Source organism: Bos javanicus, chromosome 16 (genome assembly GCF_032452875.1).
Source record: "Bos javanicus breed banteng chromosome 16, ARS-OSU_banteng_1.0, whole genome shotgun sequence".
NCBI lineage: Eukaryota > Metazoa > Chordata > Mammalia > Artiodactyla > Bovidae > Bos > Bos javanicus.
In genome coordinates, this window is record NC_083883.1 from 39,505,343 (window position 1) to 39,527,222 (window position 21,880).

Sequence of the window (21,880 nt, forward strand, 5' to 3'; positions counted from 1 at the left end):
TCACTCAGTCGCGTCTGACTCTTTGCAACCCCATGGACTGCAGCACACCAGGCCTCCCTGTCCATTGCCAACTCCTGGAGTTTACTCAAATTCATGTCCATTGAGTCGGTGATGCCATCCAACCATCTCATCCTCCGTCATCCCCTTCTCCTCCTGTCTTCAATCTTGCCCAGCATCAGGGTCTTTTCCAGTGAGTTAGTTCTTCACATCAGGTGGCCAAAGTATTGGAGTTTCAGCTTCAGCATCAGTTGTCACAATGATTGACACTAAACAGGTAGAGATCTGGGAAGCTAATTACTGATGCATTTTTTAGCAATGTAAGAATGGCACATACACAGCTCCTCATCCACCAGACATTTCAGTCATACTGCAGCAATGAAAGGGGCTTCCCAGTTGGCTCAGTGGTAAAGAATCCACCTGCCAAGGAGAGGTAGGTTCAATCCCTGGGTTGGAAAGATCCCCTGAAGAAGAAAATGGCAACCCATTCCAGTATTCTCACCTGGGAAATCCCATAGACAGAGTAGCCTGGCTGGTTACAGTCCATGGGGTCACAAAAGAGTTGAACATGACTAAACAACAGCAGCAATGAAAGAGCTTCCAATCACGCAGGGGTTACATGTGGAAGGTGAGCAGGAAATCGAGGGATTTCTTTAATACCTTATTACCACTCCTTTATTTCATTAGGAAAATGTTGAAGATGGCCGAGCAAGTATCTATCAATCTGTCATCAGCAACACCAGCAAAGAAATGTCCTGTTTCAGTGACTTTCCAATGCCTGAAGATTTTCCAAACTTCCTGCACAATTCTAAACTCCTGGAATACTTCAGAATCTTTGCCAAGAAGTTTGATCTACTAAAGTATATTCAGTTCCAGGTATTGTATTTTGGGTAGGGGGGAGGGAAATATCACGATAGAAAACTCAAGAAGTAATGTCATCACCTGTGATACTATAGGCTATATGCATAAACAGAAGAAAAACATTTGTCAAAATTAAGGCTTGAATGATATTGACAGTGAAACTGCATTTAAATTAGTATCTATAACCACTGAAGACGACTAGCCTCATTTCCTTTGAAAGGGTATATGAAAATAAAAGTTATGTTGTTTTATTTTCTTACCTTCTCCATAGAAATGGATTATCTTAGAAAATGGATTAGATAAACCCACAGCTCCCCATTCATCTCAGAACCCTATAGAAACCATTTTTGTTAATTTTTGATGTATTGTTTAGCAACATAAGAATGGCCAGATACTTCTGAAATGCAATTATAACTACCTTTCCCTTGTTTCCTCAAAAACAAATAATCAACAAGAAAAAAACAATATCCTCATTAACCATCCTAAAGTTGTATCAATAGCCTACACTCTGAAAACTAGTAACTGTGTTGAGGAAATAAATTATAGCTCTGAATAAATATTGGTAGAACTTATTTTTTAACATATTTCATTTTCTCAGTAATTTTTGTTTTACTATAGATTTGTATTACATTAATTTGTAATAATTGATTTGGTGGACATAAACATATGCAAATACCATGAAAATGTTTCAGTCTATCTAATACAGAGTTCCCCCAGTTGCTTCTTCTCTTGTTTATCGTTTTATTGATGTTGTTTCTGGAGGTTGGAGAGGGGTTAAGAAAACTCACTCCCATTTATTGGTCTCTGAAGCGGTATAAGCCATAAGAAGCAAGAACTCAATTCAAACTATAAAAGGACATGTCCAGACTAAGTTCAGTATCAATACGGTGACCGCCCAGGAATGGGAAACCACCAGGTTGCCTGAGAAGGACTGAACTGGCTCAGGTCAGTTACATTTCTAATAACCTCCCCAGTGACAGTGAAGATTGGCCCTTGAACCACATTTTCTATAGCCAAGAATGTGGAGTACTTTAGTGAATATATTATCAGTTCAGTTCAGTTCAGTCGCTCAGTCATGTCCAACTCTTTGCAACCCCATGAATCGCAGCACGCCAGGCCTCCCTGTCCATCACCAACTCCCAGAGTTCACCTAAACTCATGTCCATCGAGTCAGTGATGCCATCCAGCCATCTCACCCTCTGTCTTCCCCTTCTTCTCCTGCCCCCAATCCCTCCCAGCACCAGGGTCTTTTCCAATGAGTCAACTCTTCGCATGAGGTGGCCAAACTATTGGAGTTTCAGCTTTAGCATCTGTCCTTCCAATGAACACCCAGGGCTGATCTTTAGAATGGACTTGTTGTATCTCCTTGCAATCCAAGGGACTCTCAAGAGTCTTCTCCAACACCACAGTTCAAAAGCATCAATTCTTTGGCACTCAGCTTTCTTCACAGTCCAACTCTCACATCCATACATGACCACTGGAAAAACCATAGCCTTGACTAGACAGACCTTTGTTGGCAAAGTAATGTCTCTGCTTTTGAATATGCTATCTAGGTTGGTCATAACTTTCCTTCCAAGGAGTAAACGTCTTTTAATTTCATGGCTGCAGTCACCATCTGCAGGGATTTTGGAGCCCAAAACAATAAAGTCTAACACTATTTCCCCATTTGCCATGAAGTGATGGGACCAGATGCCATGATCTTCATTTTCTGAATGTTGAGCTTTAAGCCAACTTTTTCACTCTCCTCTTTCACTTTCATCAAGAAGCTTTTTAGTTCCTCTCACTTTCTGCCATAAGGGTGGTGTCATCTGCATATCTGAGGTTATTGATATTTCTCCCGGCAGTCTTGATCCCAGCTTGTGCTTCTTCCAGCCCAGCATTTCTCATGATGTACTCTGCATATAGGTTAAATAAGCAGGGTGACAATATACAGCCTTGATGTACTCCTTTTCCTATTTGGAACCAGTCTGTGGTTCCATGTCCAGTTCTAACTATTGCTTCCTGACCTGCATATAGTTTTCTCAAGAGGCAGGTCAGGTGGTCTGGTATTCCCATCTCTTGATGTGATTCACACAGTCAAAGGCTTTGGCATAGGCAATAAAGCAGAAATAGATGTTTTTCTGGAACTCTCTTACTTTTTTGATGATCCAGCAGATGTTGGCAATTTGACCACTGGTTCCTCTGTGTTTTCTAAAACCAGCTTGAACATCTAAAAGTTCACGGTTCACGTACTGCTGAAGCCTGGCTTGGAGAATTTTGAGCATTACTTTACTAGTGTGTGAGATGAGTGCAATTGTGCAGTAGTTTGTGCATTCTTTGGCATTGCCTTTCTTTGGGATTAGAATGAAAACTGACCTTTCCCAGCCCTGTGGCCACTGCTGAGTTTTCCAAATATGCTGGCATATTGAGTGCAGCACTTTCACAGCATCATCTTTCAGGATTTGAAATAGCTCAACTGGAACTTCATCACCTCCATTAGCTTTGTTTGTAGTGATGCTTTCTAAGGCCCACTTGACTTCACATTCCAGGATGTCTAGCTCTAGGTGAGTGATCACACCGTTGTGATTATCTTGGTTGTGAAGATCTTTTTGTACAGTTCTTCTATGTATTCTTGCCACCTCTTCTTAATATCTTCTGCTTCTGTTAGGTCCAAATTTGAAATCTTTCAACTGAAAATACCCAGACATTTTGTAGCCTTTTCACAACATTCCACATACATTTTTTAAAACTGTAAAAGCTTCAAAATTGCCAACACAGCATTTTGAAAAATATCTGAAATTTTGAAAAGCATGTAAAAGGGGCTCAAACACTTGCCAGCAAGAGGGATGCATGCCATTCATCTGGGAGAAACTCTTCACTTCCTTTGACATTGCTTCTTAAATACAGCAAACACAACATTTATATACACTTTCAAAAATCCATAAACCTCCACACAGCAAACAACATTTACAAAAAGTCAATAAACCAGTAAATTATTTAATCCAAATGAGAGTATGAAATGTATTGCTAGCAAGACATTTTAAAAATAATAAATATGACAAGCCACAACTACTGAGCCCACATGCTGTAACTACTGAAGCCCACGCTCCTAGAGCCTGTGCTCTGCAAGAGAAGCCCACACACTACATTAAAAAAAAAAAAAAATGAGTGGATATGAACAGACAATTCACAAAGCAAGAAATGTTGTGCAAATGTAACAATAAATATTACCAAAAAAAAATTCGCACTCACTAGTAAACAACAATATGCAAAATAAAGGATATGATGCAGACTTCCTTGGTGGCACAGTGGATAAGAATCCCTCTGCCAATGCAGGGACACAGGTTTGATCCCTGGTCCAAGATGATTCCATATGCCACAGAGCAACTAAGCCCATCCACCACAATTACTGAGCCTGTGTGTTGCAAATACTGAGCCTATGTGCCGCAGCTACTGAAGCTCTCATGCCCTAGAGACCATCCTCAGCAACAAGAGAAGCCACCTCAACGTGAAGCCCATGCACCACAATGAAGAGTAACCCCCACTCTCCGCAATGAGAGAAAGCCTGTGAGTAGCAATGAAGACCCAGTGCAACCAAACATAAATTAATTTTTTTTTCAAAAAGCACATGATGCCTTTAATAAAATAAATAGGAACAACTCACCATTCATGGAGCGCTGTCATGGTGCCAGGCACTATTCATGGAATATCTTCTCTAACACTGAGTCTGCAAGAGGTCAACACAAAAGTTTTGTGATAAATGCTGACTGTGTGATCACTTGAATGATGAACACGTATTTTGTATCTTGCCCAGAGTTTTGCCGTGATTTTCTAAGTCTCTCTCCTTATTCAGTCCTTAACGCTGGTTCCCACTGCTAAGTCAGGCCTCTCACACAAAGCAATACATCCTTGGTAGCATGTGCCATGGAAGAAGCAGCAGGGCGCACTTAGCTGTCTTTGCCTTAAGTGGCTTGAAATGGCTTCAAATGGAATCTCAATGGAGCCAGACATTGCACTCTACCCTTACCCACTCCTGGGCACTGGATAAGGCCCCTTTTATGCCAGAGTAATTCTCGATGATGCCTTCTCTGTGTTTGATTCCAGACAACCGTCCTCAGTGTGAAAAAACACCCAGATTTTGCATCCTCTGGCCAGTGGGTGGTTGTTACCAAGAACAATGGCCAGGAGCAAAGCGCTGTCTTTGACGGAGTCATGGTCTGCAGCGGCCATCACATCCTTCCTCATCTCCCACTGGAGTCATTTCCAGGTGAGGCCTGTGCAGAGCCCCAGCTTTTGGGAGTAGGTGTCCAGGTATTTAATGTTCAGGCTGGATTGACAGCAAAACTGGCTAGCTACTGCAACTCAGCATAATATTAAAATCAGGATAGAGCCAGAAACATGAAAGACTCCAAATACCATCTTTGTTTCTTTTGAGCCCTTCAGGTCTTCATTATTAGAGTTCAGCCAAAGTTCAGCCTCCCCCAAAGTTACTAAATGTTACTCAGAATTTCAGAGAATTTTCAACCAAGTTGGTTTTCTGTTGGAGAGATGCTTTCAGCCATATACCTTACCTTAACGACAGGGAAGCCTGGCGTGCTGCAGTCCATGGGGTTGCAAAGAGTCGGACAGGACTGAGAGGCTGAACAATAACAAAAGCTTACCCTGACCTTTTTCTATCCTGCCAAACACTTGTGACTTTGTTTCATTTTGGGGACTTCCACAGAGCCATCCCCACAGCCAGGGTTACTGGGGGTAGTTTCTGGACATCAGTGCTCCTATAGGATAGTGATGGATTCGAGGAGTACAGGGGAAGATGGCCCCTCCCAGGCCTCTCCCTAAGAGAGCACATTTCCTTCCCAAGGCCTTTAGGAAAACATTTAATAGGGTGGTTCAGTCCAAGCCCCACATTACTCAAACCACCTGAGGAGCTTTTAAAGTTCAAATGACCTTCAAAGATTCAACTGGTCTAGGGTAGGCCTAGGTCAATTACTTGTTCAAGTGATTTTCAATATGCAACCCGGACTGAGGCTTCCTGATCTAAAGCAATGGAACTTTCCAACAGAATCACCTGGAGGACTTTTAAAACCACAACTTTCTAGCCTCCATCCCTAGCATTTCCAGCTCTGTAGGTCTAGGCTGAGAATTTGCATCTCTAACAAGTTCTCCGGTGATGCTAATACTGCTGGCCAAGGGACCAACACTTTGAGAACTCATATGATCTAAAGGAGAAGGAAATAGCAACCACTCCAGTATTCTTACCTGTAAAATTCCATGGACAGAGGAGCCTGGCAGACTACAGTCCAGGGAGCTGCAGAGTCGTATGTGACTGAAGCAACTGAGCACATGATCTAAAGGCTCTTTCAAGCAACCCATCATCAAAGACAAGTACTTTAATAAGGTCCTGTTTTCCTGGGAAAAGACACAGATGTTTATCTTCAAAAAGGCCTGTCCATGGAAGCAATCTAGATGTCCATCGACAGATGAATGGATAAAGAAGCTGTAGCACATTCATACAATGGAATATTACTCAGCCATAAAAGTGAACACATTTGAGTCAGTTCTAATGAGGTGGATGAACTTAGAATCTATTATACAGAGTGAAGTCAGAAAGAGAAAAACAAATAAATAGTATATTAATACAAATACATGGAATCTAGAAAGATGGTGCTGATGAACCTATTTTCAGGGCAGCAATGGAGACATAGACATAGAGAACAGACTTGTTGATATGGGTTGGGGTGGGGGAAGGAGAGGGTGGAACGAATGGAGAGAGGAACATGGAAACATATACACTACCATATGCAAAATAGATAGGCAGTGGGAATTTACTGTATGACTCAAGGAACTCAAACTGGGGCTCTGTGACAACCTAGAGGGGTGAGATGGGAGGCAGGTTCAAGAGAGAGAGAACAAATGTATACCTATGGCTGATTCATATTGATGTATTGAAGAAATCAACACAATATTGCAAAGCAATTATCCTTCTGCTGCTGCTGCTGCTAAGTCACTTCAGTCGTGTCCAACTCTATGCACCCCCATAGACAGCAGCCTACCAGGCTCCCCTATCCCTGGGATTCTCCAGGCAAGAGTACTAGAGTGGATTGCCATTGCCTTCTCCAAATTATCCTTCAATTAAAAACAAAATTTTTTTAAAAGGCTCTCCAAAGAAGACATACAGATGGCTTACAAACACATGAAAAGATGCTCAACATTGCTCATTATTAAAGAAATGCAAATCAAAACCACAAAGAGGTATCACCTCACACTGGTTAGAATGGCCATCATCAAAAAGTCTACAACAATAAATGCTGGACAGGGTGTGAAGAAAAGGAAATGGTCTTGCACTATTGGAGGGAATGTAAATTGATACAGCTGGTATGGAAGACAGTATGGAGATTCCTTAAAAACCTAGGAATAAAATCACCATATGACCCAGCAATCCCAGCCCTAGACATATACCCTGAAGAAACCAGGGTTGCAAAAGCCACATGTATCCCATTGTTCATTGCAGCACTGTTTACAACAGCTAGAACATGAAAGCAACCTAGATGCCCATTGACAGATGAATGAACCAAGAAGTTGTGGTACGTATACACAGTGGAATGTTACTCAGCCATAAAAAGGAATGCATTTGAATTAGTTCTGATGACGTGGATGAACCTAGAACCTATTATACAGAATGAAGTGAATCAGAAAAAGAAAGATAAATATCATATTATAACACACATATACGGAAACTAGAAAAATGGTTTTGAAGAATTCATTTACAGGGCAGCAATGGAGAAACAGATATAGAGAATGGACTTATAGACATGGGGAGATGGGAGGAGAGGGTGAGATGTAAAGAAAGAGTAACATGGAAACTTACATTACCATATGTAAAATAGGTACCCAATGGGAATTTGCTGTATGGCTCAGGAAATTCAAACAGGAGCTCTGTATCAACCTAGAGGGGTGGGATGGGGAGGGAGATGGGAGGGAGGTTTTAAAGGGAGAGGATATATGTATACTTATGGCTGATTCATGTTGAGGTTTGACAGAAAACAACAAAATTCTGTAATCCTTCAGTAAAAAAATTAATTAAAAAAAAGGCTCATCCAGTAAGTTGCTGACTTACTGCAATGTGGAAACTATCCTTTGCCTTAAATGTGCCTTGTTTTTAGTTTATTTTAGTTTTTATTTGCTTTTGCAAAATAAGAAAGATGAATATTATTCCAATTATTACGCAATTTACAATAATAGCACTTAATACTATGTTTAAGAAACATTTAAAAGAATATATGCTATGTGATATTGAAGTATCATTGTATAGTCCAAAATAGGATAATGGATGGCTGGAAATCAATACCTGACTCTGCTCTGTTTATCAAAACCATCTGTCCTCTAGTAAATACCTAAGCTGCAACCTCTGAAATCAACTTTTTTGGTGCTGAGCTATAGGCTTGGGCTTCCCTGGTGGTTCAGATGGTAAAGAATCCACCTACAATGCAAGAGACCTGGATTCAGGCCCTGTGTTGGGAAGATCCCTTGGTGGAGGAAATGGCTACCTACTCCAGTATTCTGGCCTGGAGAATTCCATGGACTGTATAGTCCAGAGGTTGCAAGGAGTCAGACACAACTGAGCAACTTTCACTTCACTTCACCATATGCTTAACCTAACATTTTTTACATGCTTCATACTTTGAGTTTGCCAGTTGGCCTTAATATTGTAACTTCCCTAAGAGGGGAAATAACAAAACAAATGATTGATCCCAGAAAGGAAAAGCTGACAGTGCAGTTTTATTGAAATTAACTTGACATAGTTCATGGATTTCTCTTTTCTTCACCCCCAAAGGTATCCAGAAGTTCAAAGGCCAATATTTCCATAGCCGCCAATACAAGCACCCAGAGGGATTTGAAAAGAAACGCATTTTGGTGATTGGAATAGGAAACTCAGCCTCAGATATTGCAGTTGAGTTGTGTAAGAAGGCTGCTCAGGTAACATGCTTCCTGATTACCTTGTCTGCTAGGGGTCGGGGCTGGGGGGGAGGAGAGGAAAAGGGAAGGGCATAGTAGAAAATCACAGCCATATAACCAAGGCTCCATTACTTGAAAATTGGTTGATTAGTTGGTTGGTTGCCCAGTGTGGTATCATAGGAAATCTAGAAATCAGGAAGCCAGTCAATCTCCCAGCTTTGCCATTAATCAGCTGTGTAACCTAGAGCAAGACATTTTACTTCTCCGGACTTCTCTCTTTAGTTTGGATCAGACAACATTCAGCACAGGAGGCCTTGTTTCTACCCAGGGGCTTCTATGAGTTGACTTGCTCATCTTTGGAGGAGTGCCTTTTAGAAATTAAATGCATATTTGAATTCTATTTGAAATGTAAACAATCCATAGTTCCCAAGAATCATTTTTTTAAAAAAAGAGAGATTAAATAGACAGTAAGACTCCCGAACAAGATCATAAATATTTAGGTGCTTCCTGAGGCCTTCCGACCACTGTTATCTTTGCACCTGTTCAGGAATGACACAGCTTAGCTGCAAGCGTCAAACATTACAAGATGCAAATGATGCTGACAGAGATGGTTGGGAATGGCAGAAACTAAATCCCTTTTAGAAGGACAGGCCTAGGCAAAGATGGGAAAATAGCTTAGGTTCTTCTCCCCGCAGCAAGCCCTTTCAACATGGTCTGGATTCCAGGGGCTCTATCACTCTTACACGGGCCTCCTTACCCTGGCATCTTCTGGCTACTCAGGACTTACTGTGGCCATGTCTACCACTGCCAAAAGTGCCCTATGCTGAGCCTCACACTGTCAGGACTCAGATGTTGTTGTGGTTCTTGGGCAGTCATATTTAACTCTGTGACCCCATGGAACTATAGTCCTCCAGGCTCCTCTGTCCATGGGATTTCCCAGGCAAGAACACTGGAGTGGGTTGCCATTTCCTTATCCAGGAGATCTTACTGGACCGGGAATCTAACATGCATCTCCTGCACTGGCAGGCACTGATTCATACCACTGAGCCACCAAGGAAGCTCCAGGGCTCAGATATTGAATAGCAAATGTGATAAACATACATGGTGCTTCCCCAGGAGGTTAATGAAGGGGTTCCACTGGGACCTGTCAGAGTTACCACCCTGAGGACAGAGCAGGTCACTAACACCAGAAAGAGTTGTACTAGACACAGGAGGTCCTCACCTTATTTATGAAAGGAAACCACTTTTCATTTTTCAAAGTTTTAAGGCCTTCATGTGAAGAACAAGTAAAGAGGCAGTAACTGTAAAGGCTCGGAGAAAAGCCAGCTCAGGTGGGGGAGGTGCCAAGTTCAGTCCCCTTACTGTTTGGAAAACCTGACAAGCTTGAGGAAGGGAGTATGATGAAAGGAGCTGACCTAGCCGTCAACTAAGTGAAGCTCCATACTAGACCACTACATGTTGCAGGTCAGTGATTTGGACTTAGGACAGTTGATCCAAAGATCTTAGATTGCAAGAGTCTATTTCCTCATATGGGCTTTGTCATGTAACAGCCTGTCTATCATGCTAGATTCAGTATTAAGTAAGCACCTTAGCTATATTTGTGTGCCTTCCAGCTCATTAATCTTTAAATAGTCTTTCCAACATTTATTAGATTAATAACATAATTGATCATTATGATAAAATATCTTACACAGAGTAATGCACTCTCAATCCTTCTTTGACAAGGCTTACCAGAGATTTTCTAGGAGCTGTGTAGGTAAGAGTTAGAACCAGGTGCACCTGCAAAGCTTAAAATTACAGTCTAAACTCACCTTAGTCCTGAGTGTGCCCTGCTTTTGTTAAAGGAAGTTCATGTTCATAATTATATGACTTGTTATACCACAGTCCAACCATCCACTCAAAATGCTGTGTGATGGTGCTGAGTCATCCATACACTTTCCCACCAAAACCCAAATCTCTGGTCCTTTGCCTGAAGTATGCATCTGATCCTAAATCCTCAGACATATCACACTGATACAGCTAGTGGACCTAGCCAAAATAGGCTCCCCTGCTGCAGGTATGGTGACAGAGAAAGAAAGGGAATAAAACAGGCAGAGCTTCCAGTGTGAACATGGATTGATCCTAAGTGTGTTATTCACTCAGTCATGTCCAACTCTTTGTGACCCCATGGACTGTAGCCTACCAGGCTCCTCCGTCCATGGAATTCTCCAGGCAAGAATACTGAAGTGGATAGCCATTCTCTTCTCCAATGGATCTTCCCAATCCAGAGATCAAACCTAAGTCTCCTGCATTACAGGCAGATTCTTTACCAACTGAGCCACCATGGAAGCCCTAAAGAAGAAGGACAGATGATAAGTGATGGAAAAAGACTTCATAGAAATATTTAAGTACATTACCTAATACCTAGCCAAAGTATTGGCTAAGCCAACAAAAGGATAGCAGCAGAAACAGTCAGGATGTTAAGTATATTACTACACACACACCAACAATTCAACACCATTTTATACAAGTGCTACTCTACAAGTTAAGGAGTTGAGACCCAGAAAAATTTGCTTCCAAATTCTGGCTCACTCCAGATATGAGGCACTACATGAAACTCCTCCAGCCTAAATTTACAAAATAATAATAGCTAGCAATACCTGTCATTAGCCAAGCAACAATTTCAGTCCTTTACATGTATCATCTCCTTTAATTGGTACAATAATTCTATGAAGCAAGTACTGCTACTACCCCTATTTTATGGAGAGAGAAACAGAGACACAGAGAGGTTGAAGTAACTCACTCAAGGCAACACAGCTTGTAAGTAGTAAGGCTGGGAGTCAAACCCAGGTAGTCTGAATCCAGAGTCCTCGATCTAGAATTCACAGTCTTCAACTCTTAAGTCAATCAGTTCCTTACAAGGGAGTATTAATGTGTTTATCAAGTCCTTGTACAATAGAACTCACAGAGTTCTGGCATGTAAAAAAAAGTACTGACATGCAAAATTTTAAGAAGCAAATGAAATATGCACTTGGTCAATGGAGAAGTAACAGTAAACAAGGTAAAATACACTTGAAAAGAGATTTAAATGTACATCTTGAAAACAAGGGCAATATGAGTATACAAGGTAAGGAATACATCTGATATATACACAAACACACTACTAGATATAAAATAAAAGCCCATGTGTAAAATATATAATCAACAAGGAACTACTGTATAGCACAGGGAAATATACTCAGTACTCTCTAATAACCTATATGGGAAAAGAATCTGAAAAAGAATAAATATATGTATATATATATTAATATAACTGATTACTTCCCATATTAACTTCCATATAAAGTAATATCTATGAATAATAAATGTTAGATTTTTAAACTCTGAGTTTTTAAAATAAATTCAAAGTTAAAAATCTGGCTTTTAGGCTGCGATCATACATATTTCCTTGGATTATAATTGTATACCTTTGCTATAAAAACAACTTGGGTTGGATAGAAAACTGAGAGGAGGGAAGACGTATTGAACCATGATGTAAAAATAGATTTGTGGGTTTTATGGTTGATTTAGCCCAGATTTTCTCAGATCTCCTTGAAGTTCTCAAGACTATGGTAGTCTTCCTCTATCAGCATAACTACCTCTGGGCACCACTTGTACAATAAAGCTGACCCAGAGCAGTGAAAACTAGAAGATCCTTCACTTTGAAGTCAATCATCTTTAAGACAAAGCATTTCAGCCAGTTCTGGGGCCATACATGTGATATATTATCTACACAGTGGGTTCCTCCCAAAAAAGATGATGCCCTAATGTGAACTGCATTCCTTTTTGCTCACCAGGTGTTTATCAGCACCAGACATGGTTCCTGGGTCATAAGTCGTATCTCTGAAGATGGCTATCCCTGGGACTCAGTGTACCACACCCGGTTTAAAACCCAGCTCCGAAATGCCGTGCCACGAATAGTTGTAAAATGGATGATGGAAAATGGGATGAATCAATGGTTCAACCATGAAAATTATGGCCTTATCCCTCAAAACAAGTAGAGTTACTTTGCTTTTTTATGGTATACTCATTGATAATCAGGGTTGTCAGAAGGGTTTCTCTTTGAAAAGAGCCAGATCACTAACATGGTAGTTCAGACCACAACCTAACAGTATGGGTACCATATAGCTCCCAGATTTTGAATCCCAGATTCATTTTGTATGCCTTTTAAAAAGTTAATATTTGAGAAGATGAAGTATAAATATGAGTTGCTCCAGAGAGTAGAACTGGGATCGGGGGAGGACTTCCTAATACCCAGAGCTATCCAACATTGAAAAAGGCTGTTTTAAGAGATTGTGACCTTCCTTTCAGAGGGTGGGGTGGGAAAACTGATCCAATTCTACAGGAGCCTGTTATCAAATAAAGAAAAATAAATAGCCATATTTTTTGCTTGTATTCATAAGATCAGTGATGTATATCTTGGAGATTAACAGGCAATGAATATGTTCTCAAAAGCTACCCATGGGAAGAACTCTTATGGTGTAGAGTTAGCAAAGTATAACAGGCTCCTTCCCCGCTCCCCCGCCAAAAAAAAAGAACAGGCGAGCTTTGCAGTCTTTAAACAAATGCAATGTGGCTGCTGTATTCTGAGATCTGATATATATGCCATGCAGCCTTTTTTTTTTTTTAAGTGGTTCTCAAATCTAAAAAAAAAAAAAGGAAATTCTAGACATGTAACCAGACTTTGCTCCACTATTCATGTTATAATGCTATCCATGGATATTTGAGATCAAGAGATATCCCCAAACTTAATTCTGTGCATTAATTTTCACACTAATCTCTTAATTAGTTTCAAAACTGATGGGAATTTAACAAACGTTTTCTTCCTTATGATTAGATAGAGATTAAATGAAACAGCAAGATAATTAAAGGTATAAAACATAAAGCAACAGTGGAAATATCAGCAGGATAATGACAACTGGAATACTCGGGAATTGATCACAGGCTTTGGCATTTTGTCTAAATCCTTAGGATGTCTCTTTTTTTGCAATGTGCTTTGCCCACATCATCTACATGCATGTTTTCCTTATTTGTTGAAGGAAGAGATATGTGACATGTGAATAAAGTCTCGTGTGACATGAGAATAAAGTCTGAGAGTAAAGCTTGGGGTAGGCCAAGTTAGAAAGTCAAGTTAGAAAGTTTTACAAATATTTCAGAAACCACTCTTTTCTCAGATCCAACCCCATAAAATATTAACAGAGTTCTAAACTCCTCATTAAATACTCCTTTCTGAGTGTTTTCTTCTGCGTGTTTCAGATACCTTGTTAAAGAGCCTGTCGTAAATGATGATCTTCCAAGTCGTATACTCTATGGAGCCATCAAGGTGAAATCAAGAGTGAAAGAACTCACAGAAACATCTGCCATCTTTGAAGATGGAACAGTGGAAGAGAACATTGACATCATTGTCTTTGCAACAGGATATACTGTTTCTTTTCCCTTCCTTGAAGATCTTGTTAAAGTAGAGAATAATATGGTCTCGCTGTACAAATTCATGTTCCCTCCTCAATTGGAGAAGTCAACTCTTGCATGCATTGGCCTCATCCAGCCCCTAGGTTCCATTTTCCCAACTATTGAACTTCAAGCTCGTTGGGTAACCAGAGTTTTCAAAGGTAAGTGAGTGGGTTAGCAGGCAGGTGAGTGGCTGAGGGTTTCACACTTGGTGGACTTTGCTCAAAAACAAGTTTAGAAAAGGAGGTTGCCAAAAAGAAGGTTTCCAACCTTGGCTCCTCTCACAAAACTGGCATCCTAAAAAATTAGCAGAGAATTCAAAAAATAACCAATACTGGGATACAAGAATAAATATCCATAATCATTCCTTTAAAATATTAGAAAATTCAGAGAATTTCAATTGGCATAGTGTTAAGTACATATTACTTTTTGTTGGACTAATGAGAGAACAGTGAAGAAGGAAGACATCTATGACTCCAAGTTTTGCCTATAAAATGTTTATAAATTCCTTGGGATATGTGCAAATCAAGAGACCTAGGGCCTACTCCATACTTAACTTCAAATTAACTCTTAATATCTAAGCACCTCAACCTCACAGATCCCTACAAAGCTATAAAATTATTGAAATATTTCTCTCTGAGCATTGTGTAGCACTTTGCACTTCTCAGAAGACTATCTCCCTGATCCCAGGGTTCAATTCAGCTAAACAAAAATTTATTGAATATTCAGCCCTGTGCTGGAACTTGGTGGCATAGAGACAAAATTAAACGGATCATTTCAAGATAGTAAGACAAATGCTTTGTCAGAGGAATGCATGGAGTATTTGGAAAGAAGAGAAACGGTGCTGAGCAACAGCAGAGTGGGGCTGAGGAAGGGCATGTGGTCAAGGAAGACTCCTAGATAGTTGGGTTTGCCAGGTGCAGAAAAAGGAACCCTTAAGTGAGAACACAGGTGTGATATAGATGGAGAGTTACATGCTATCTGATATTCCTAGAACATGGGGTGTGAGGCAGAGAGGGGTGAAAGATTCTTCTTAGAGAGCAAGGGACCAAAACAGAGGAACCTTTTAAGGCACACTAACAAGCTTCAGAGAAGGCAGTGGCACCCCACTCCAGTACTCTTGCCTGGAAGATCCCATGGACAGAGGAGCCTGGTAGGCTGCAGTCCATGGGGTTGCGAAGAGTCGGACACTACTGAAGCGACTTAGCAGGGGCAACAGCAGCAACAAGCTTGAATACAAAATATAGATCAGCTCTTTCCTAATTTCTTGTTGTTATTTAGTCTCTAAGTCATGTTCAACTCTTGTGACTCTATAGACTGTACCCTGCCAGGCTTCTGTGTCCATGGAATTTCCCAGGCAAGAATACTGGAGTGGGTTGCCATTTCCTTCTCCAAAAGATCTTCCCAATCCAGGGATCAAACCTGCGTCTCCTGCATTGTGGGCAAATTCTTTGCTGCTGAGCCACCTGAAGCCCCTTCCCAAATTTAGCTGGTAGACCCAAAACCATCCAGTGGACCCTTAGGAACCCTGATTAAGTCTGGCCTGAGGACCTAGAGTCTCCACTTAAGAAAGCTCTTCTGCCAGAGGACCCAATGAAAGGTTCTAAGTAAAGACCAGACATTATCAGATTTACATTTTTGGTAGATTATTTCAGCATTAGTGTGAAAGATAGATTTGAAAGGCAAAAGGAATCGAATCTCAGAGACTAGTGAGAAGGCTGTGTAATCGTCTATACTAAAACATGATACAACCTCAGCCAGGCAAAGAGACAACATGGAGAAGAGAAATAGTTAAGGATAAAACCAGCAGGACATAATAATTGGCTCCAAGAAGAAAAATTAGAGGAAAAGAGCAGAATCACAGGTGACTTGCAGATCTCAGGTAGTGGAAACTGGATTGAAAGTGGTGTTGTGATGAGGGGAGGCATGTGGAAGAGTATGCAAGCCTAAGCAGGAGGACTTCAGTGATAAGCTCAATTTTGGACTCATTGAATCTGAGATGTCTGATGACTAGCCATATCCAGGGAGTGTTAGTTCTTCAGTCACGTCCGACTCTTTGCAACCCCATGGACTGTAGCCCACCAGGTTCCTCTGTCCATGGAATTCTCCAGGCAAGAATACTGGAGTGGGGAGCCATTCCCTTCTCCAAGGGATCTTCCTGACCCATGGATCAAACCTGGGTCTCCTGCACCACAGGCAGATTCTTTACTGTCTGAGCCCCCAGGGAGCCAAAAAAAGTGAAAGTGTTAGTTGCTCAGTCATGTCGGATTCTATGCAGCCCCATAGACTGTAGCCTGCCAGAGAGACTGACCATTTTTCAGCGTGTCTGAAGCTCCAGGGACACTTGTGACACAGATGGACCCCCAAGCACACAGTGAGAACTCACATCAATCTTTCTCCATCCCCACTGCCCCACCCTAGCTTGTGCCACTCTCTCCCTCATCTGCTTTACTTCACAGCCTCTTAACTGGTCTTGCTTCCTTTAAACTCACCTCCCTGGAACCCATTTTCCAAAATTCAACGCCTAGGAAAATCTTTCCAAAAGGCAAACCTGATCAGGTCACTTCCCACGGCTTCCCACCACCTTCAGAATGGAGCTCAAGCCACCTGGCACAGCTCCCTGGCTTCTTAGGCTCACTTTCCCTCTCCAGTTTCCTCTCTTAACTGCCACCACCCCACCTCAGAGTCCATGGTGTAGTCTGGTGAATCCTGGGCAACATTACACAGAACTCAATGTGACTGGCACACGCTGGAGTTCAACAGCACAGCCTCCCTGACTGGTTTAACATGGGTCAGTGGCCAAAATTTACATGTAAGAATCAATTACTAGATAAGGCAATGATACTGATTCAAACCAACTGCTCAACCAACCTTTTATTTTCTAGGCTTATGTACCTTGCCCTCAGAGAGAACTATGATGGAAGACATTATCAAGAGGAATAAAAAAAGAATTGACTTGTAAGAATTTTTTAAAATTCTTTACATAGAACAGTATTGAACTGCTCACAAGAATCACCTAGCTGCTTCTTAAAAATGCAGATTCCTGGGACATAACCCAGACCAACCTAATCAAAATCTGGATGAGACTGGAAATTCATATTTTTGTGTTCTTCCAAGGTGATTCTTATATATGCTAGTTTAAGATCCAACTTCTTAAAAATAATCATTTCACCAAACAAGAACATTTTTCCTTGACATATTTTCATTTGTTTTGTATGATGCCTGTGTTAGATTCTATATCTTCTCACACACTCAGGTGGTAGCCTGAGTATCTCTGGAAAGTTAGCTGGGGGAACTCCCATCAAAGCAAATTAGAAAGGAGTTGATATGGAATGAAAGTCGAGGATTTATACTTTGTGACACAGTAGAATCCATAAGTGATCTTAAGGATCCATTAAGAATCCATTCCATAAGGAATCCACAAAATTCCATAAGTGATTAAGTATATTGGAAGGTTTACTCGGGGGCCTTACATCACATGTAGGGATTATCTCACTTTCAAGTTCTAATTCATCTATTATATGCCAACCAGAGTGCCAGATACTTTAATAATTTAATAAGAAAATATTAAGCATCTCTTCTGTGCAAGACACCGAGCTACACTTTCATCTGTAATCTGGTGAATCTTTGCAACAATCCTGACTAGTTTTACTTGCCAGAAGATTTGTAGCTGCTTGCTAAATACCAAATAATAATAATGGTTATAAATCCCATCACATTCCTAGAACTTCCATGAATTCAGACTTATTTATTTTATATCCTACTCTCAATTTGAGATGTGGGTCTCCTGATGAAATAAACTAACACTTGCCACCAGAGTCATTCAAAACTCATGTATTCATTCATTCCTCTCTCCATTCTTTCAGCAGCTATTGAATACCTAATGTTCTTATATAACTTAGAATATTTTGTGACTGTCTTTTTTCCTACATTAAGGTTTGGAGAGAGCAATAGCCAGATACTGCAGACCAATCACATCGAATACTTGGACGAGCTCGCTGTAGAGATAGGTGTGAAGCCAGACATCCTTTCTCTCTTGCTAAAAGATCCTAAACTGGCTGTGAAACTCTACTTTGGGCCATGCAACCCCTATCAGTATCGCCTGGTTGGGCCTGGGCAGTGGAATGGAGCCAGGAATGCCATCTTCACCCAGAAACCAAGGATACTGAAGCCTTTAAAGACACGGGCTATCAAAACCTCATCAACTTTCCCAGTTTCCTTCCTACTGAAAATCCTGGGGCTTCTTGCTATTGTGGTGGCCTTTTTCTCCCAACTTCAGTGATTTTAATCTATCAGCATAATGCTTTAAGTTTTAATAGCAGTCAGTACCTCTTAAAGAAAAAAAAAAAACTAAAAGGAAAAATATTAAATCTAAAGTCTAAATTTTAGAGTTGGAAAGAACACAGAGAGAGAAAGAGTTAGAAGAATTAGGTATAAAATGTATAAAACCAAAATTGTGTCATGAAATTTCTTTGCCATCCATCCTTCCCTCAAACTCACCAGACTCTCCAAAAAAAAAAAAATCAATATAGTAACACTGGCTGAATAGTGCTGCCAAGCCTGAATAAAGGAGAGCCATGTGGAAAAATAGTAGAATTACACAGGATAAAAAGCACCCGTGGTTTAAATTATTGGAAAATTTAAACAATGTGTAAATATTTAAATTTCTGCATGTTGTTCTTGATAATCCTCTTAGCCAAACTTTATTTGGTCACAAAGTTCTCAAATGTTAAGTCAGGCTCCATTTGCTTCATGGAGAATCACTCAAAAATACTGGAGGAAAAAAAAAATGAGAGGATAGACTTAGAAAACAGCAACATTCGGACAGGTTTTTAGGGCCTCACATTAAAAGCTGAGCAAACAGCCACTTTTCTTATATTTGTCTTATATTTTTGAAGGGCTTCCCTGGTGGCTCAGGCAGTAAAGAATTTGCCTGCAATGCGGGAGACCTGGGTTTGATCCCTGGGTAGGAAGATCTTCTGAAGGGAATGGCTACCCACCCCAGTTTTCTTGCCTGGAGAATTCCATGGACAGAGGAGCCTGGCGGGCTACAGTCCATGGAGTCACAAAGAATTGGACACAAGTGAGCGACTAACACTTTCACTTCACTATACTCTGATAGAGACACTGCTGTAAAATTAAAAATAAGCATACCATAATAGACAGATAGATGTATTTATAATATTACCATACATATAATATGTATTTACCATATATATATTGAGAGAGAGACTACTTATCATATAACAATGTGCACATTGTGTATATTATTTCATTTAATTCTCACGACAATTACATGAGATGGGTGCAGCTCTTGTACCCATTTTACAGGCTATGAAACTGAGACTCAGGTAACATGCCCAGGGCCATCCATCTTGTGATGGAGCTGGAATTGGAACTCAGGTTTGCCTGACTCCAGAACTGAATATCATAACCTTGCCCCATAATACTTATTTACAAAAACCTCTACTATTAACAAAATACTAAAGTTCTATTTATAATCACATATGTATTACTTTTGTGGGTCCTTTACATAGAAAACAATACTCTTCTCACAAATAAGATCTGATTAATTTTATTTATAATATTTGGATTATATTTTAGCTAGGTCTAAAATTTGAAGGAATTTACAACAAAATAAATGCTTATATAATAACATTAAAGATAATCATTTACATTTTCAAAAAACAAGTGTTAAGGGAAAAAAGTATATTTCCCAAGTAGATGAAAAGTATTTTAATGACTGGGCCTTGTATTTAGCTCTAACTAACAAATAACCAAGGCAAAAAGCAAAACAGTATGTAATCTTTGTCATCTGATAAAAGCAAGCATACCAGCTTGTTAGGAGAGACAGACATTTGCTTAGAACTGAACTTTAAAAATGTCACAAGCAATTCAATGTCAATAGATATTGAGCAACATAATAGATAAATATCTGGTTATAAAACATTCATCACAGCCGTTATTTCTACAAATTGTGCTTTGGGAGATTAAACCATGTCACAAGCCCAGAACAAGACCTTCAAATATAGCAGAAAGGTCAGAGATTCAAGATTTAGACAAATTTCTCCTTTTATTCCTCCAAAGCCTTTGGGGTCACCACTCTTCACTTGGCCTAGATTTCTTTCTCAAGTGCCCAGAACAGTGTGATGGCAATCCTGTCAGTGGAAACTCTTTAAAGGCTATTGAAATGATACCAGCCTTTAAATACAGGTGTTGTTGTTTTTTTTCATTGCTCCTATAAGCAGATTCCTTTGAAAAAGTGTATATGGTATATATACTCAGTTATCAATTAAAAACCAATTACCTTGCTAATTATTAAAAATCACTTACAAGCCATTATATTAGTAATAATAATAGAATGGAATTTATCAAGGCTTTATAGCAAGAGTAGGCAAACTACTGCCTGTAGGTCAAAACCAGCCCACTACTTAGATCTGTAAATGAAGTTTCACCGGAACACAGCCATTCCGTTTCACTGATTGTCTGTGGCTGCTTTGAAGCTGAAATGACAGCGTTGAGTAGTTGCTAACAAAAACAGTATGGCTCACAAAGCCTAAAATATTTATAGAAAGTTTGTAAATACAGAAAGCTTGCCAGCCCCTGCTTTGTAATGTGCAAAGCTTTGCCCTAATTGTTTTTTCATAACTCACTCATCATTACCACTACCCAGTGAAATGACTATGGTTATTATTCTATTTCTATAGTGGAAGATTGAGAATCAATTGTCAGGTCGATGCTGAATCAGTGGGGTGGCAGGGAATAATACCATTAGGACAAAATTGTTATTCAATTTACATTCTTGAAAATGTTTAGAAAGAAGATAATCACTTGAAATCATTCCAAGTATTATGGTGCATTTTTTAAACATAAATAGTTCATATCCAGAGCCTGAGATTGATTAAGGAAGACTCATTCAAGTCTGTTCCTTTGCCTCTGTACATCCTGAAACCTGAAAGTATCCTAGATAAACAAACCATCTAAGATAGTTTGTTTCAAACTATGACCCACAGACATTTTCTGCATCAGAATATCTCAGAGAGTTTATAGAAGTGCAGATTCCTGAATAAAATGTAACTGTAATTCAGACCTGCTGGATTAGAATCTCCACTGCAATCTGTAGTCTTGATAAATTCTCTGGAGGATTCTTGTGCACATTAAATCTTGGAAACATTGGTTTGAGGCTTCTCAAAAAAACACTGCTTTCAGAGATTAATCCATGAATTTTTCCCCTCCTAAGGCCCAAATTCCTCCTTAGGTTCAGTCTTACAATTTCTTGCTGTAGAATGTTTGTTCTCCTGAGAAGGATGTTAGCTAGCTACCATCTTCTTGCAAAATCTCTCCCTGTGATGGTTCCCTTTACTAACTTCTGATTTGAACTATTCTTCTCCAGATGATTGGTCCTTGAATTTCCACCCTCAAAGCCAAATGTGTCATATTTGCAGAAAAATAAAGATATTTGAAAAATAAAACTATTGGACCATCATATGTAACAAAATTCCAAGTAATAAAGGTTTTCAAAACTTAATTGAATTATAATCCAGCAGTCACATTATAATGAGGATGGCAAAAGAAGATTCTTCTTCATAACTGGTCTTTCATCCTGGAAGATGTTGCTGCT

The 21,880-nt window shown here is 39.9% G+C and overlaps 1 protein-coding gene across 3 annotated transcripts in view; it reads left to right on the forward strand.

Annotated features, from left to right (window-relative positions):
• FMO2 (flavin containing dimethylaniline monoxygenase 2) overlaps positions 1-21,704 on the forward strand; it is a 44,180-nt gene extending 22,476 nt beyond the window's left edge. For 2 of the 3 annotated variants that reach the window (XM_061382589.1, XM_061382591.1), the window contains exons 3-9: positions 685-873; positions 4,942-5,104; positions 8,672-8,814; positions 12,609-12,808; positions 14,068-14,420; positions 17,145-17,217; positions 18,196-21,704. In XM_061382589.1, coding sequence (XP_061238573.1) covers positions 685-873; positions 4,942-5,104; positions 8,672-8,814; positions 12,609-12,808; positions 14,068-14,420; positions 17,145-17,217; positions 18,196-18,541 — 1,467 coding nt within the window. In that variant the 3' untranslated portion in view covers positions 18,542-21,704. Of the gene's footprint in view, positions 1-684; positions 874-4,941; positions 5,105-8,671; positions 8,815-12,608; positions 12,809-14,067; positions 14,421-17,144; positions 17,222-18,195 lie in introns of those variants that run through there. The other variant, XM_061382592.1, reaches the window with a different exon arrangement.
• Positions 21,705-21,880: the final 176 nt, after the last annotated feature.